The 18,561-nt window shown below is 41.3% G+C and overlaps 2 protein-coding genes across 5 annotated transcripts in view; one reads left to right on the top strand and one right to left on the bottom strand.

Annotated features, from left to right (window-relative positions):
• Positions 1–18,330, bottom strand: part of alpk2 (alpha-kinase 2) — an 85,588-nt gene extending 67,258 nt beyond the window's left edge. For 3 of the 4 annotated variants that reach the window (XR_012101213.1, XM_073064164.1, XM_073064166.1), the window contains exons 1-3: positions 18,235–18,330; positions 9,971–10,085; positions 7,902–8,019 (exon numbers count right to left, since the gene is read on the bottom strand). Coding sequence is in view for 3 of the 4 variants with exons in the window: in XM_073064164.1 (XP_072920265.1) it covers positions 7,902–8,019; positions 9,971–10,076 (224 nt within the window). In the remaining variant the exon portion in view is untranslated. Of the gene's footprint in view, positions 1–7,901; positions 8,020–9,970; positions 10,086–10,853; positions 11,195–18,234 lie in introns of all 4 variants that reach the window. The other variant, XM_073064165.1, reaches the window with a different exon arrangement.
• LOC140737650 (mucosa-associated lymphoid tissue lymphoma translocation protein 1-like) overlaps positions 1–18,561 on the top strand; it is a 120,292-nt gene that overhangs the window by 4,577 nt on the left and 97,154 nt on the right. The window lies entirely within an intron of this gene.

Below are 18,561 nucleotides of genomic sequence, written 5' to 3' on the forward strand. Positions count from 1 at the left end.
AGATTGTCTTTGTTGTGTGCAGTTTTTCATTGATTATATTGCATTTCTTTATATTGACTATGAATGCCCACAAGAAAATAAATCTGAGTGGTATATGGTGATATATATGTATTTTGATAACAAATTTACTTTGAACTTTGATAGCTGCAACTCATTGGCCCAGGCAAGTAAAACCTGAAACTCAAATTTGTGTAACTTCACTTAATTCTAACATGTACTCTCAGCATGTGACCTTTTTCTGCTGAAAAAACAAGCTGATACAAATATCTAGGATTTACAACTTTTTTGTGACTTTCAACTGAAAAGTGTGTAAGTCCAAAGCCAACAGCTGGCTTATCCAACGAGTGTGTTGAAGGAGCTCCATTTATAGCACTTGCCGTGACTGGAAATAAGACACCATTGCTAGTTGATGTATTTAAAAGGGAAGCCAATCCTGTCTTAGGAATTTTTCACATGCAAAGATGCTTGGATACATTCTGAGAATTACACTGGGTGAAAAAATTGCAAGAGGTTCTTGTGTAATAGTCGACCTTTACTTGGACACCTGTTTGCAGATGAAATTGAAGAGCAAACAAAATTTGAGAGCAGACTCTTTATCGTCAGGTTAGAGAGAGAAAGGTGGCTCAAACCCAGTCATAGAATGGTACACCATAGAAGGAGGTCATTCAGCCTATCATTGTGGTGACAGTCTTGGTTGAGGGCTAATCAGTTATTCAGTCTCTCATCCAATTTGCCAAGGCCTTGTCATTTTTCAGAACTTCAATGTTACAAATGAATCTGCTTGTACAACACTTATTGATATATTTATCCACTCATTTATTCAGTTATATATCCATTAATTTATCCATTTACTTATTTTTTCATTTATTTATCAAACTATTTATTTATTTGTACAGATAGAGTGGTAACAGGTCCTTCTGGCCTAATTGGCTGCTGCTGTTCAGTTACAGCCATGTGAACAAAAAACCTACTAGCCCATAAGTCTTTGGAATGTGAGAGGAAACTGGAGCATCCGGTGATGGGGAAGACATACTAACTTCTTACAGACAGTGGTCAAATTGAACTTTCATTGCTGGCGCTGTAATAGGGTTACGCTACTGTGCCACCTGACGTGAATGTGAATTTGGCCTCATGGCAATTCTCGATATTAAAAAAAAGACTTTGTGTCAGTTTTTTTCTGTACTGCCAGTAAATCTGTGATTAATATTCATTGTGTCAGTTGAAATGCTTCTCCATGTTTACCTAAAAGAGTTAAAAGTTTCTGAATGTACCTCCGCTTCCCTATCTCGAGGTACATTTGGTTGCCATGGGCTAGACAGGCCAAAGGGTCTGGCCTTGTGCTGTATTGTTCGATGAATCTAAGTGATAGGTTAAAGATAAGGGAACCTGCTGGGGAACTTCTTCCCTCAGAGGGAGGTGAGAGTGTGGAACAAGCTGCCAGTGCAAGTGATGGAAGCAGGTTTGATTAGAACATTTTATTGAATTTATTTAGAGATACAGCACAGTAGCAGTCTCTTCTGGCCTAACAGGCCCGCGCCGCCCAATTACACCCGTGACCAATTGACCTACTAGCCCATAGACCTCTTGAATATGGGAGGAAACTGGAGCACCAGGAGGAAATCCATGCGGTCAAGGGAAAAATGTACAAACCTGACAGACAGCAGCAGGAACACTGAACCTGGGCTACTGGCACTGTAAAAGATTATGCTAACCACTATGCTACTATGCCACCGCAAATGAAATTTGAATAAGTAAATGGATGGGAGGGCTATGCGCCAGGTGGGGGTTGATGGGACTAGACAAAATAATAGACAGGAATGGACTAGGTGGGCTGAAGAGCCTGTTTCTGTGCTGTAGTGGTCCATGAATCTATGACTATTTTAAAGAGAATCCCTCCAGCTTCTCAGAGGAAATTATGCAGCTCCAAACTATTCTAATTGTTTCTACTCTGCTTAAGATAGTCATAGAATCATACATAGAAACAGCCCAAAGATGTAAGACAGATTCTGAATTTTGAAAATTCCCTAAATTGAAAATGAATTAAAAGTTAAAATATTGGCAACACTCAATAAGTTTGGCAGCTGATGTGGAATAAAGGACATTTCAGCATTTCAAGCCAAAGTTCCTTTCTCTGAACTCAGAATTACCATGAATAATGTTCCTTCTAACGTGTGTGCACACATATCTTTTGCTACTAGCGCACAAAGGAATTTAAATGGCACAAAAGATTGTCACCATCTACCTTGTTGGCATGTTAAATATATCTTATGATCATGCACAATCAAATTTCGTTTTCCGGTTTCTGATGTGGACGGTGTTGACAACATGGAGTTTGCGATGATTTGTCTGCAGATTTTAAAACTGGCTTATTTATACTGTTTTTATTGAAGAAATTATTGACTCACTGTCAAATTCCAAAGAAACAAAGGGTGTGACATGCAAACGGATTGCTGGTTCATTTAAAGTGGAATGGCTTAATGAAACAGTAGAAACTGCTACACTGAAAGCTCATGAGGTCAGGAATGTGGGGGTATGAGAAATATTTATGTACAATGCAGAAGTTGGTGTTAACTACATGTATTATTGCGATACAAAAGTTGCTGGAGAATTTGCAAGTGAGACGAAGTGGAGTGATATTTGGAAACTTGACTTTTTAAAGTGTCATTTAGCAGGTAAATCACAAATGGATGGTAGGCAAAAGCTCCAGTGAGAAAATCTTTCATTACCCGCTACAGGCCTGGTAGTATGTTTGGTGATAGTGCAGGTAAATGAGAGCGAAAATGATAAAGCCCAGAGGAGATCAAAGTTCTTACTGACAGTGTTTTGCTATCTGTTAAAATGAAAACCTCTATATATAAAATTCAGTGCGCACATGTTGATGTCATTGGCCAAAAAAATTGCACAGGACAAGATTTTTGCGCACACTAGTCATAACAAATCAGAGGGAACATGACCATGAAGAGTTGCAATTTCTCCATTTTACACTGGAGAATTCTTCAACCATCACCATTTCTCTGAAATCTTGTAGTGGATTCCATTCTCATCAATGACCTGTCAGCATAAGTTATCTGCAATGTTGGTGTAACACTGAAATATATCATCTAATCTATTCTTCAAATACCACATCATTTCACTTCTAACAGAATTAGGTTTAATATCTCTGGCATATGCCGTGAAATTTGTTGCTTGTAAACCTTCTAAGTTCAAATTAAATTAAGTACATATATAGTATGCCACCATATGCAAGCCTAAGATTCATTTTCTTGTGGGAATTCACAGCAAAACAAAGAAATACTATAGAATCAATTCAAAACTGCACATAAGCAAATATAGACAAAGAATCAATGCACAAAAGAGTACAACTGTAAATGCAACAAAACAAATAAAATAATAAATACATACATAAATAGATAGATAAATTAAATAAATAAATCGATAATACTGGAAATGTAAGTTGTAGAGTCCTTAAAAGAGAGTCCATAGGTTGTGGAGTCAGTTCAGTGTTGAGTTGAGTGAAGTTATCCACACTGGTTCAGGAGCCAGATGGTTAAGGGGTAATAACTGTTTCTGAACCTGGTGGTGTGGGTCCTGAGGCTCCTGTACCTCCTGCCCGATGGCAGTAGTGAGAAGCGAGCACGGCCTAGATGGTGGGGGCTCTTGATAATGGATGCTACTTTCTTGTGCTCAGTGGTGGGGAGGGCTTTGTATGTGATAAAATGGGCTATATTTATTTATGTATTTATATTACTTAGAGAAACATCACAGATTAAGTCCTTCTGGCCCAATGACCCACCTATTTAACCCTAATCTAATGAGTCTGCTTTTCATTCATGGACATTGGTGTTTCCATACCAGGTCTCAATTACAGTCTATCTGGTGGTAAAACTTTTATCTAGTGGTTTACCACCCCCAGACCTGACCCAATGGTTCTAATATATTAATATGCCCTTGTAATCTTCTCTTCAGCTCAATTAAAAAACTGTTATCATACTCTACTTTAAGTCCAGCTCACCAGTTACCAATTGCCATTTCAGATCAGTATCCTTCAAAGCCTATTCAAAATTGTTATTCTTTTAAATCCTTCATAATTTCAAAGAGTTACGTGTTATACAGCATGGAATCAGGCTCTTCAGCCCAAATCGTCCTTGCTGACCAGGATGTCTATCTGAGTTGGTCCCATTTTCAACTGCCCTCCTCAATTCCCCATACACCGACATCAGGTGCAATTCACAGTCACCAATTAGCATAAGAATATAAAGAAATAGGAACTGAAGAGATTCTGTAGATGCTGAAATTCCAGACAAAATGCTGGAGGAGCACAGCTGTTCAGGCAGCATCTATGGAGGGGAACAAACAATCAGCATTTCAGGCTGAGACCCTACATCAGGACTGGAAAGGGAGAAATAGGAGCAGGAAGTGGCCAGTTGGCCATCAAGCCTGTTCCACCATTCAATAAGATTATGGCTGATCTGTCTGTTGACTCAGGTCCATCGATCTGCCTTTCCTTATAACCATTAGTTCCCCAGACCAGAACTGTACATAGTGCTCTAGGTTCAGTCTCACGAGTACCCTGCAGTTGCAGCACAACCTCTGTCTTAAATTCAAGACCTCTAGAAATGAAGGCCAAAATTCCCTTTGCCTTATTGATAATCTGTTGTACCTGCAAACCAGCTTTTTGTGATTCATGAACAAGCACTCCCAAGTCCCTCTGCTCAACAGCATGCTGCAATCTTTCACCATTTAAATGATCATCTGATCTTCTGTTTTCTCTTCCAAAGTGGATGGCCTTATATGTAGCAATATTAACCTATGAACGAGGACTTATTTGGGATCTGGAAGGAAACCAGAGCACCCAAGGGAAATCTATGCAGTCACAGGCAGAGCATACAAACTCAGCACAGATAACCCTTAGGGTCAACCCTGGGTCATAGGAGCAGTGAATGAGCAGCACCTTCCTTGATAAACCACTTTGAATTTAGGCCTGCCTATTGGTTTACAATGAATTTTGGAAAGCTGTTGTACCGTGGAGTGGAGCAAGATCAACAGTTCTCTAGACGTCCACAAGTAGCCACTTAAGAGCAGAGACTCACTGGCTGCAAACAGGAGTGAGGAAGGAATATATTTTTATCCAACCAGTAAGTTGATATCTGACTTCATTCAACATCAATGTAATTTGGTGGTCACTAATGTGTGATGTATAGCAAGGTGAAATTCTCTATTGCTGTCTGGAAACCACTCCCCGGGGCTATAAGACAAAAAGACATAGGGACAGAATTCATCTCAGTAAGTCTGTTCCGCCATTATATTAAGGCTGATTTATTTTCCCCCTCAGCCCCATTCTCCTGCCTTCTCCCTGTAATCATTGATGTCCTTACTTTATTTTATTTATTGAGATGCAGAGTGGAACAAACCCTTCCGGCCCTTTGAGCCACGCCACCCTGTAGTCCCCCGATTTAATCCAAGCCTAATCATGGGACAAGTTACATTGACCAATTAACTTCCCAACTGCTACGTCCTTGGACTGTGGGAGTAAACAGGAACACCTGGAGGAAACTCATCAAGAACCTGTCAACCTCCGCTGTAAATATACCCAATAATTTGGCCTCCAAAGGTGTCTGTAGCAATGAATTCCACAGACTGACCACCCTGTCATCACTGTTCTAAAGGGACGTCCTTGCACTCTGAGGCTGTGCTGCCTGGTCCTAGATACCCCACTCTAGGAAACATACTCTCCATATCCACTCTTTTTTAGACTTTTCAATATTTGATAGGTTCCCTCCCTTCACTCCTGTAAACTACAGACCAAGAGCCATCAAACGCTCCTCGTATGTTAACCCTTTCATTCTCTAGACCATTCTTATGAATCTCCTTTGGGCTTTCTCCATGACCAGCACATCCTTCTTTAGACTAGGGGCCCAAAACTGCTCACAATGCTCTGAGTGCGGTTGGCCAATGCCTCACCATCTTGTCTGTGCGATTTATTTCTAGCTTTGGTCTTGCTTGTACAGAAATCACCATTTTCAACAAGTGCAGAATGCACCAAGCTTGGGAAACAGTAAATAGTGTGGAGAATAGTTTGCAAAAATAGATGACAAAAAGATTGCCAAAACTTGCAGATAAAGCAAAGGGGTGGCATGGTAGCATGGTGGTTAGCGTAATGTCATTACATCACCAGTGACCGGGTTCAATTCCTACTACTGTCAGTAAGGAGTTTGTACATTCTCCTTATGACTGCAAGGTGCTCCAGCTTCCCCCCACATTCCAAAGAAGTGTGTTAATACATAATTTGGTTACATAGGTGTAATTGGGTGGCATGAGCTTGTTGGGCCAGATGGACCTGTTACCGTGCTCTATCTCTAAAAAAAGAACATGCAAAATTAGTGCAAAAAACTCCTAATTGCAGTAAAGTTGTGATAACGTAACATTCAACTGTTTGAAAATCTTTATGGTTCAGCAATCATTAGACCACTAACACATCAATCACATACTTATGTATATGGACGAGGTCAGGTCTCCATTAATGGGAGTACGGGCTTGGCATGTAATAGGAACCTGGGTCAAAAGTTACAAGAACCAGGCAGGAGAATAATAATTCAGCCACGTTAGCAGAGCAGACTCAATATGCTAAATGGCCAGTTCTGCTCCTGTGTCTTACGGTTTTGTCATCTTATGATCTGAAGGTGACATTGGCCTGTTTGAGTTTGCTGCCAGAGAAGAGGCTTAGAATGGGCCAGCATCCAGAGCTGGAATTGGAATTGGTTGGTTATTGTCACATGTCCCTAGAAATTTTTCCTAGGTTAAAGTAGCTGATACAAGGGGGGAATAAGTTTAAAGTAAATGGAAAAGGGTATGGGGGTTGTTGTCAGAGGCAAGTTCTTTACACAGATTGATAGGTGCATGGAATGCACTGCCAGTGGTGGTGGTAGAGGCAGATACATTAGTGGCATTTAAGAAACCCTAAGACAGGCACATGGATAATCGAAAAATGGAGGCTATGTAGGAGGGAAGGTTTAGATTGATCTTAAAGTAGGTTAAAAGGTTGGCACAGCATTGTGGGCTGAAGAGCCTGTACTGTACTGTGCTGTAATGTTCTATGTTAAAACAATAACCGAGTGCAGAATAAAGTATAACAGCTACAGAGAAACTGCAGTGCAGGTAGACAATAACACGCATGAGGTAGATTGTGAGATCAAGATTCCATCTTTTCATACCAGGGAAAATGTTTAATAGTCTTATAACATTGAGCAGAGCTGTCTCGAGTCTGGCGGTATGCTCTTACAGGTTTTTCAATCTTCTGCCTGACCGGGGGGTGGGGGGATGAAGAGAGAATGTCTGTGGCTTACTGATAATTCAGCTTCTCTTTCCTTAGCTCCCTATAAAGTCACGGTGGTTGTGGCAGAACAGCTCAATTTCCCTTTCCCACTGAGGCTGGGAAAGACACAAAACTAGGAGTCACTGGTTAAGGGTGAAAGGCAAAATGTTTAAGAGGAACACAAGTGAACTTCCTCACTCAGAAGGTGGCGAGAGTGTGGAATGAGCTGCCAGGGACAGTGGTGGATGTGGGTTCAATTTCAACACAAGAGAAATTTGGATAAGTACATGGATGGGAGGGCTTTGGTCCTGGTGTAAGTCAATGGGTCTAGGCAGAACAACAGCAACTACATTGGCTGACAAGCCTGTTTCTGCACTATAGTGCTCCATGACTCTCTGAGAAAAGAAGTTGGAGGCAGAAATCCTCATTTGTTTAAAAAAATACCCCGACAAGCCCTTGGAGAATGGAAACCTATAGATCTATGACCAAAAGCTGGGAAGAAAATTAACCTTAAATTCATTTTTAGCAGGAATGAGCATGTTGGGCTGAATGTTGTGCTCTATAAATTTTATTCAGCTTAGCCACTCACCTGTGGAGTTTGAGGGTGTGAACTTTGCCATCTTTTAACATTTCATATTTAGTCGATTCAAGGACGTTGGGAAGTTGCTTGTCTCCTTTGTACCAGGTGACTTCTGGTTCTGGGTTACCTGTGTAGTAAATAAACAATTACATATTTGACAATAAACTTAGTTGCACATATACCAATTTAGAAAACGTGAAAAATTCATCCTCTAACAATGAGCTTAAGATGATAAACCATGCAGTGACTGAATATATTAAATATAGTATTTATTATCTTGAATAGAAAATATTTATGTATTTCAGTAAACAGTTTTTCAGTTCCTTCCCTTTTTGTATGCTGCAGAATTACTTTAAAGGTAAGGCAGATGAAAACAAAGTCTAATTAAAGGTTTTTGCACACTGAAAGCAAATAAATTATGGGAGACAATTAAGTAAGCATCTGGAGATGGTATTTTTGTGAAGAGGATGAATGGATAGTTTGGCAGATTTCAGATTGACTCTTTCGTATTAATATTTGTTTATTATTTTGTTTTGAGAATATATTTCATTACATAAAGCAATTTCATGATAGTCTCCAAGATTTGAACATTGATTCTGTTGAATTTCTTTGTTCTGGTGTGAATGTCAGCAAGAAAATGAATCTCGGGGTAGTATATGGTGACATGGAAGTACCTTGATAATAGATTTACATTGAACTTTGATCTTTAATTGTTAACTACATGAAGATTTTTCTGTTGATGCTACCTCCTCCCAGCTTGAAACAGTGTGCTCTGTCATGATGTGCGCTGGCAGTCTCAGAACCCAACTGTGCAGGAGAGATAGTCTCTGATGTAGAGATGGCGATGGGAGCTTATTCATAATAATCCACATCGGCAGAGCCACACCATGAGGAATAATATTCTCAAAACTAGGACCCTGCAATTAGCACTAACGGGGTGTCCGCTTAACTGATATGAGTAATATAATTTGTGAGCCTATCAAAATAAACTTAACAAGTTTAAACAGGAGGCACCAGGGGTCTGTATTACAAAGAGCAAATTGCTCAAGAAAATCACTTGGAAGGCTAAGCAATTAATGACTGTTAAACAACAATTTACCTATTCAGGTGCTCTAAAAACCTCCGAGCCCAGTGCTCTCCAGTGCCCCGCACAGGCCGGAAGAGCTCATTACAGCATTCATGACAATGAAACAGTCAGAAATAAGGTCTGTGATAACCATTCTGTCAAATGGTTAACTTTGCACAATTCATAGCCAGTTTATTGTGAAATTCAGTTTATTTTGGACATGTAATAATATCAACTCATTTCCCTTGGGGGATGGAGGATTTTGCTGTTGATTCCAACATGAATCCTGTTACTAGGATTAAAAGCATGATATTCTACTCTATTACAATATTTGGGCAACGAGCATTTTGCAGTTTTAGAAATTTTCAGATTGCAATAACTCATTCTGCATATTTCTATTGACATATGCAAATCTGTCAGACACTGCGGAAAATGCCACACAGGTATACGGGAAGGAACATGAGATGGGATTGTGCTATTTGAAGTCACCTTCGACTTCACCCACTGAATAGCCTTCATCTGTGATGAAGGGTTGATGCACCATCAATAACTCTCTGAGACGTGAGGCGAGATATCGGCTTTTATTGACTGGAAGAAAGAACAAGCAGCAATTGACCGCCATGCTACATCCTGGAGACTGAGGGCAGGGCTCAGGCCTCAATTGCCTTTATACCGGGGTCTGTGGGAGGAGCCACAGGAGCAGTCAGTTGGGGGGGGGGGGGGGGGCGTGTCCAGACAGGTATATGTAGTTCACCACAAGGGTCTTGGCCCAAAACATACATCTACTGTTTATTCCTCTCCATAGTATGTTAATCTGGAGAGTCTCTTGTGTTTAATCCTATGATCATAAGATTTTTAAACAGCCACTATTAAATTTCTGAATTATAGAAAGCATTCTCTTTTAGAGCTGTTAAAGTTACTGAAACAATTTCAATGGATAACCCATAATTTCTTCCAGTGAGTAACATATAGTACAGGCATTCTTTAATAAAGCATACAATTTGGTATTTACCAGACACTGAGCAGGAAAGGTGGACGTCAGCATTCTCAGCTACTCTCTGTGGCTTCAAGGTAGAGAGAAAGTGAGGAGATGATTTGTGAACAGCCTGTGCAGACATTGCATGAAACTACCAAGAAAATGAATTAAAAAGAAAGTCAGGTCCTATTGGCATGAGATGTTAAAATTCAAAATAATGTCAGCCCAACAGTTAGTTCTTCACATACCCTACCTTTTGCTGTTTAATGCATCAAAATTATGGATCAATGACAATAATGTTTCTTTATATTGCAAGAAAGCAATTTAAAGTTCAAAGTAAAATTTATTATCAGAGTACATACATGCCACCACAAAAACACTGAGATTCTTCTTCTGTGAGGATACTTTGCAAATCTACAGAACAGTAAATGTAAGCGGGATCTGTAACATCAGGAACTGTAAACAATCTTTCCAAATGCAGATAATAAATAAATGACAATCATGAAATATCAAGATTAAAGAGTCCTTAAATGAGTGTAGTAAACCTCCTTTTATTCCTGAGTCTAATGGTTGAGGGGAAATAACTGTTTTTGAACCTGATGGTGAGAGTCCTGGGGCACCTGTACCTTCTACCTGATGGCAGCAGAGAGAAAAGAGCAGGGTGTTGAGGATCTTTGATGAAAGATGCTGCTTTTCTAAGGCAGCATTTTACATAGATGTGCTCAATGGTTGGGAGAGTTTTATCCGTGATCTACAGGGTTGAATCCAGTACCATTTGTAGGATTTTCTGCTCAAAGGCATTGGTGTTCCCATACCAGGCTATAACGCAGCTAGTCAGCACACTTAAAATTCTACTACTTAATAATTATGGAAAAAGACCAAGAAATAATAAGGCTCATTTAAACCTAAATTACGGTACCTTCACAGCCAACAATTCTGATATTCACCTGACCAGTCATGTATTCTCCAGTGGAAAATATTATTGTTCAACACCCACTAATACACCTTGGGGGCATTCCAGACTTTGTAGTTCAATTGCAGTGCAGTCTTTAAGGAGCTCGTACATTCTCCCCTGAAGCACGTGCGTTTCCGCCAGGTACTCTGGTTTCCACCCACAGTCCAAACAAGTACCAGTTAGTAGGTTGATTGGTCATTGTAAATTGCCCTGTGATCAGGCTGGGATTAAATAACTCAGTTGATAGGTGGAGCAGCTTGTTGAGCCAGAAGGGCCAGATCTGCACAGTATCTTCAAACTCACTCCTATAATAATAATACAGAATAATATTTAAGATCACTATTTATATTAAATATTATTCAACATAACTCCTACAATTAGTCATCTGCTTTGACTCCTGGTCCAGCATCAGACCAAATTTTAAATTCCCTTTCATTGTGTTCAAATTTATGCAAAGCCTATCCTTTCCTTTCCCTGTAATCTAGTCCAAGTCTACAGCCAAACACAGTGAGCTTCCTTCAACTCCCTTTTGACATCTCTTTCTCCACTGGTGGCCCTGCCTTCAGCTCTTGAGTTCCAGAGTCTTCTCCCCAACTCTCCCACTCTTCACTCGCTTTCTCCTTTAATAGAGGATTTCACCAAACTCTATTTAATTATTTATTTAGAGATACAGTGCAGAACAGGCCCTTCCAGCCCAACAAGCCACACTGCCCAGCAACACACCTATTAAACACCAGCATAATCATAGGACAATTTACAATGATCAGTCAACCTACTAACCAGTATGGTCAACGAGGTTTATTATCACTGACATACGTTCAAAGGCTACTTTATTAGGTACTTCAAAACACCTGCTTGTTAATGCAAATATCTAATTAGCCAACCATGTAGCACCCATCTCAATGCCTAACAGCGTGCAGACATGGTCAGGAGGTTCAGTTGTTCAGAACAAACATCTGAATGGGAAGAAATGTGATCTAAGTGACTTTGACTGTGCATCGATGGTCTGAGACAGGTTGACTTGAGTATCTCAGAAACTGCTGATCTCCTGGGATTTTCACACACAAAGGTTTCTGGAATTTACAAAGAATGGTGCAAAAGCAAAGTGGGGAAATCCAGTGAATAGCAGTTCCTAGGGCAGAAATGCCTTGTTAGTGAGAGAGGTCAGAGGAGAGTGGCCAGGCTGGGTCAAGCTTATAGGAAGGTGGCAATAACTCAAATGACCACATGTTACAATAGTAGAATGTGGAAGAGCATCTCTGAATGTACGATATGTCAAATCTTGAAGTGGATGAGCCTACAGCACAGAAGACCATGACCATGAACATGTGGCCACTTTATTAGGTACAGGAGGTACTTAGTAAAGTGGCCACTCAGTGTAGGGTGTGAAATGTATTGCTATTGTTATCTTAATTATTTCCAAACTAAGCAATACAGCATCGAAAAAAATATCTTCATTAATTTGAAATCTCTAAACGTGTATGGCATTGGATGGTAAAATTTGAAACATCATGATACTAACGACAAAGCGTCAGCGAAAGACTAGAATGCAGAGTTGGACAGATCTGAACTCACAACAGACTGTTGTATCTGTAATATTACCTAGTTACTCTGAAAAGAAAATCTATTTAAACAGAAAACATATGACAGAAATTACAGAAAATATTCCTATGAAAGCAAAAAATTCTCCAAATGGACCACAACCTTATCGTGGTTTGGAGGCTTGCGTGCCTCAATGACCCAGAGAGCTATGTTGGCTGGAGTCAGGGCTCAGGGTAGGGTCATCCATGTCAAACAGGTAATAGGGTAGAGGACAGACTAAAAGTTGTCCGCCAGTCCTCCAGGTTCAGGGGTTCAGTTCAGGGCTAACACCCCTAAATGGTAAAACAAAATTCTTATGGAAACAGCAATGAAGAATCCTTCTACATCTGAGTGCAATGATATTCCTGGGTCTCCAACCAGAACTTGGATGACTGACAGTAATGAAAACCAAGAGGAACACCACCAGATATGGAGGACCTTCATTGCTGTCCTAAACTCCAGCAGTGTAACGGGCAGTAAGTAAGTAAAAACAAAATATGGGAGAGTGAATGATGGAAAGTTATAAACACAAACCAATTTGAAGAAACAATGTAGCCTCGATTCCAAGAATATTTTCTTTAAGGTAGGGAAATCAGACCAGTACACAATATTCCAGATGTATTCTCTCATCGGACCAGAATTATTATCATTGACTTATGTCCAGGACATCAGAGATATTCTCTTTCTTCAAAGAATAGGGTTTCCCTTCCTCCACTATTGATGCTGCCTTCAGCTGCATCTCCTCTATTTTCTGGACATCCATGCACACTCTATCTTCCCACTGCCTTAACACTGATAGAATTCCTCTTGTCCTTACCTACTACCCCTCGAGACTTCACATCCAACATATCATTCTCAACAACTTCCACCATCTCTAAAGGGATCCTACCACTAAGCATGTCTTTACCTTCCTCCCAATTTTCCACTTTCCACAGAGATCACTCACTTTGTGATTTGTCTGTCTGTTCTTCCTTCCCCACTAATCTTCCTCTCGGCACTTATCCTTTGTCATGTAGCCCATGACTGGGTTACCAAACTAGCAGAAATGAAATACACGTTGAAGTCTGGTATTACTGTAACTAATAGTGTTTATTAGTGTTGGCGCGTGGCCTAGTGGCTGGTTCGAGCCTCAGCTGAGGCAGCGTGTTTGTGTCCTTGAGCAAGGCGCTTAACAACACATTGCTCTGCGACGTCACCGGTGCCAAGCTGCATGGGTCCTAGTGCCCTTCCCTTGGACAACATCGGTGGTGTGGAGAGGGGAAGGCCTGCAGCTTGGGCAACTGCCGGTCTCCCATACAACCCTGCCCAGGCCTGCGCCCTGGAAACTCCAGGGGCAGATCCATGGTCTCTCGAGGCCAACGGATGCCACCACTGAGTGTTTATTAGTAAACTAAGTAATACAGTACTATAAAATGAAAATATTAGCAATGATATATACAGAAGTGTGGAAATAGAAATCAAAACCAAGCTCTTTCAAAGTCTAGGGGTAAATGTGTAGTCTTGCGATGGTGCAGAGTTCAGTTTAGTTCAGTTTAGGTCGAGGTAGTTGCTGTTGTACCACTGGGGGAAGAGAGAGAGAGAGAGTGAGAGGTGATGCAGTTGCCGTCGATCTTCCCGTTGTCTTCCTGTCCTGTTAAGGTCACCGACTGTGACCCCATACCTGGCACGACCATTCTTCAGTGGTAGGCTTGTCACCCAGGCGAGGGTGGACACACAAACAAGTCCCCACCAGTCGCACCTTCACACACTGTGAGCCTCTAATCGATTCCCCGAATCGATCCTCCAAACCCCCACCTTCACGTGGGTGCACAACGCTCTTTCAGTGTCCTGTGGTGTGTCTCCCTGGTGTGTCTGCTTGTGTCTTCGCAGACCTGCTTTTTATCTCCCCTTGCGGGGTACCGGCCTTCCATCAGGCCGTCCATCGCCTGGTCCCGCCTTGCTGTCTCAGCAAGAATCCACACAAGCAGGCAAAGAAAGTGTCCTTGAAGCAAAGATAAACAATCAGCTAAAGCCATAATATTAAATCATGCCTCTCTCTCATCTGCAGCAGGATGCCTCCCCCCTCTTCTTCTTTCTCTCTCTCTCTCTCATGAGCAGCATAGTTCACTGGGGGGGTCAACTCTGGACCCCATCTCAGCCTGGTTTACTCATCACACCTTGCAAGTGACCAAAGTGCTGCATTTGCCCAGTCACTCCTTCCTCACCCCCATTCAGGGCCCCGAAAAGTCCTTCCAGGTGAGGCAAGAACTTGCCTGTGAATCTGCTGGAGTCATCTATTGTATCCGGTGCTTGCGATGAGGCCTCCTCCACATTTTTGAGAACCAAAATCAATAGGGTGACTGCTTTGTCGTGATCCTCTGCTCCACCTGCCTGAAGCGGAACGTCCCGGTGGCCCAACATTTTAATTCCCATTCTCATTCCTGTTCAACATTCAGTCCATGGCCTTCTCTTGTGCCATGATGAGGCCACCCTCGGTGTGGAGGAGCAACACCTTATATTCCATCCGATCAGCTTCCAACATGTTGACACGAATATCTATTTCTCTCTCCGGTAAAAGAACTTTTCCCTCCCCCTCCTCCCTCCTTCTATTCCCCACTCTGGCCTCTTACCTCTTCTCACCTGCCTATCACCTCCCCCTCGTGCCTCCTTCTCCCCTTTTTCCCCAAGGTCCACTCTCCTCTCCTATCAAATTCCTTCCTCTGCAGCCCTTCACCTTTCCTACATCCCTGGCTGCACCTATCACTTTGTAGCCATCCTTTTTCCCCTCCCGCACTTTTTATTCTGTCATCTTCCCCCTTCCTTTCCAGTCCTGAAATGTGTCTCACCCTGAAATGTGTCTGTTCATTTCCATGGATGCTGCCTGAGTTTCTCCAGCATTTTGTGTTATGTTGCTTTGAATTTCTAGCATCTGCAGAATTTCTTGTGTCATGAAATTTGTTGTTTTGAGGGAGCAGTACATTGCAATACAATATATTATAAATGATCATAAGGCATATATGTTCAAAAAATTAAAATAGAGCAAAAAAAGAGCAAAAACAGTGAAATAGTGTTCATGGGTTCATTTTCCATTCGGAAATCTCATGGCAGAGGGAAAGAACCTGTTCCTAAAATATTGAGTGTGTGCCTTCAGACTCTTGTACCTCTTCCCTGATGGTAGTAACGAGAAGAGGGCATGTCCTAGATGATGGGGTTCCTAAATGATGGATGCTGCCTTTTTGAGCCATCGCCTTTTGAAGATGTCCTCAATGGTGGGTATTTGAGGATTTCAACAAAATGAATTTTTTGAAATTTCAATAATGCAATAAAAATACTGTCTACCCTATCTATGCCTCTCATAATTGTATAAACCTCTATTAGATCTCCCTTCAACCTCTGCTGCTCCTGAGAAAACAACCCAAGTTTGTCCAACCTCTCCTTATAGCACATGCCCTCTAATCCAGGAAGCATCTTCTGCACCCGTTCCAAAGCCTTCCTGGAATTGGGTGGCAAGAACTAAATGCCAAATCTTTTCAATCACTTTTAGGCTTCTGATTGCCTCCTGTTCATGCCCGTCCCAATAATTTCCCTTGCTTTTTTCTGCCATGCTCATTATCACTCTGTTTCCACACAGCCCCTGGTCATTGGCTCTTCTATTCTGATCAGTAACCCTCTCCCCCATGCTCCAAATCCCTTCTCCCAACCTCTCACTACCTCCAGGACCTGTCAAAGTAAACTTATTATCAAAGTACATATATGTTACCATAAACTACCTTAAGATTAATTTTCTTACAGGCATTTTCAGGAAAATAAAGAAATAATGATGGAATTTATTTTAAAAATTATACGAAGATAAAGACTAACAGATAAGTGATGTGCAAACGTTCAAAGTTCAAGTTATCAAAGAACATATATGTCACCATATGCTATCCTCAGATTCATTTTCTTGCAGGCATTCTCAATAAATCCATAATAGAATAATAACCATCACAGAATCAATGTAAGACCACACCAACTTGGGTGTTCAACCAGTATGCAAAAGACAACAAACTGTGTAAATACAAAAAGAAAGAAATAGTAATAATAGATAAATAAGCAATAAATATCAGCAATAAAGTCCCCGACTATGACTTGAAGTGTGTCAGGATGGACTGTTCCTTGTTGGTGATGGCATCATGCCATATCTCAAGCTCATATAGTCAGCCACTGGTGGTATGGAAACTGTAGTCAGGATTGTGGGGGAGAACTCCCTCGGTAAATAGAATGAATGACAATTGATCATTAGGTGTTCGAGGTCAGAGGAACACGAGTTTGACAAAACCGCCACATCGGAGCACCACCAAGAGTTTATCATGAAACACATGCCTCCGCCTTTTGCTTCTTCCAAATTAGCAGTTTGGTCCGTTTGGTATATTGAGAAGTCTTCTTGTTTGATTGCTGTATCTGCCATGCCAGAAGAAAGCCACATCTTACTCAGACATAGAACACAGCAATCATTCATTTCCCTTCAATATTCAATTTTGCCCTCAGGTCCTCAGTTTTGTCCTCCAGCAACTACACATTTCCAATGCCATATTCAAGTTTGCCAACCGCACCATTGTCCTGAGCAGAGTCAGAGGTAGTGACGGATCAGCATATAGGAGGGAGATTGAAAATTTGGCTGAGTGGTGCCAAAACGACAATCTCTTAATCAATGTCAGCAAGACTAAGCTGATTATTGATTTCAGGAGAAGGAAACCAGAGGTCCATGATCAGAGGTGGAGAAAGCTGTCAACGGTTCAGGTAAAGACCTGAGGAGAACAACCTGAACCTTATCTCGTACCACAGATGCTGCTGGACCTGCTGGCTTGTTTCGACAATATATCAAACCGGTCATGTCTTGTCAAGGTTCTTGGTAACCTTGCTTCTAACGGTGAGCGCAGTTAGCAGTGTAGCAATCCAAACATTAGCACGCCTGGCGCGCAAAGTTCCTGAGGTGAAATTGTGAACTAAATAAATTTAGAACGATAAAAATCTGTTTGCTAGATAACGTTTCAGTTTGCAGAGTTGGGGAAAGAAGCAGCGTGATCAACGGGCTATTGCTTCAGAGATTTCACTCAAGTTCGGCGGCTAACTTGCCAGGACAGTCGCTGTTTTCAAAACCACTCTAATTAATCAGACACAAACAAGAGAAAATCCGCAGATGCTGGAAATCCAAGCAACACGCACTGAATGTCCTGATGAAGGGTTTCGGCCCGAAACCACGACTGCACTCTTTTCCATAGCTGCTGCTTGGCCTGCCGAGTTCCTCCAGCGTTTTGTGTGTCGCTGATTATCAAAGCAGTTCGATTGCTGCGTGCATTCATTCAAGTACTGGATGACCTGGTCTTGTTTGCTTACATTGTCACCTATTCGCCATAAAATGTCACGAAGGTTGTTCTGCTAATCCTCGTTTGCAAAATATTTCAAACTTTGTTACTTTAATATATGATGCTTTATTTTATGCACGCGTTATTTAAACTAACGGGAATACACGCATAGTTCTCAGTGGAATATCTTAAAGCAAAGCCTCTGGAAATTTAAGCGCAGTTTTGTACGATTTTGCAATAAAAGTAGTATTTTATAACAACAGGTTAAAGCAGAGAATTGCAAACACGAGGAAATCTGCAATGCTGGAAATTCAAACAACAACACACGCAAAATGCTGGTGGAACACAGCAGGCCAGGCAGCCAAGCAGAGAATTGGATAGTTTATATCTTTACATCTATGGCTAAGCGGTGGCTAAACGCCCCGGACATCTCTACGTACCTTCTTGTACACTCCGAGCGATGAAAAATAAGATTACTGATCATACTTAATCATATACGATGTGCTGAAGGGCATTACTCTATTTTTATGCCCTCCTCTAAGGAACTTGTAATTGACACTCCGCACACGCGCTCTGGGAAGTCTCACACGGATCTAAAGTGATACACAAATATTGGGTGAGAAGAGGTGAGCGGGGATAAGAACGCTTGTCAGTATGACTTCAGGAGCAGCTGCTTATTCCGAAGAAATCAGCACGTACCGTATGATTTTGAACCTCGGTTCTTTCTCGTCACCATCTACACTCAGTGACTTTATTATGTGCACCTG

Source organism: Hemitrygon akajei, chromosome 13 (assembly GCF_048418815.1).
Source record: "Hemitrygon akajei chromosome 13, sHemAka1.3, whole genome shotgun sequence".
In the NCBI taxonomy this organism is placed as follows: domain Eukaryota; kingdom Metazoa; phylum Chordata; class Chondrichthyes; order Myliobatiformes; family Dasyatidae; genus Hemitrygon; species Hemitrygon akajei.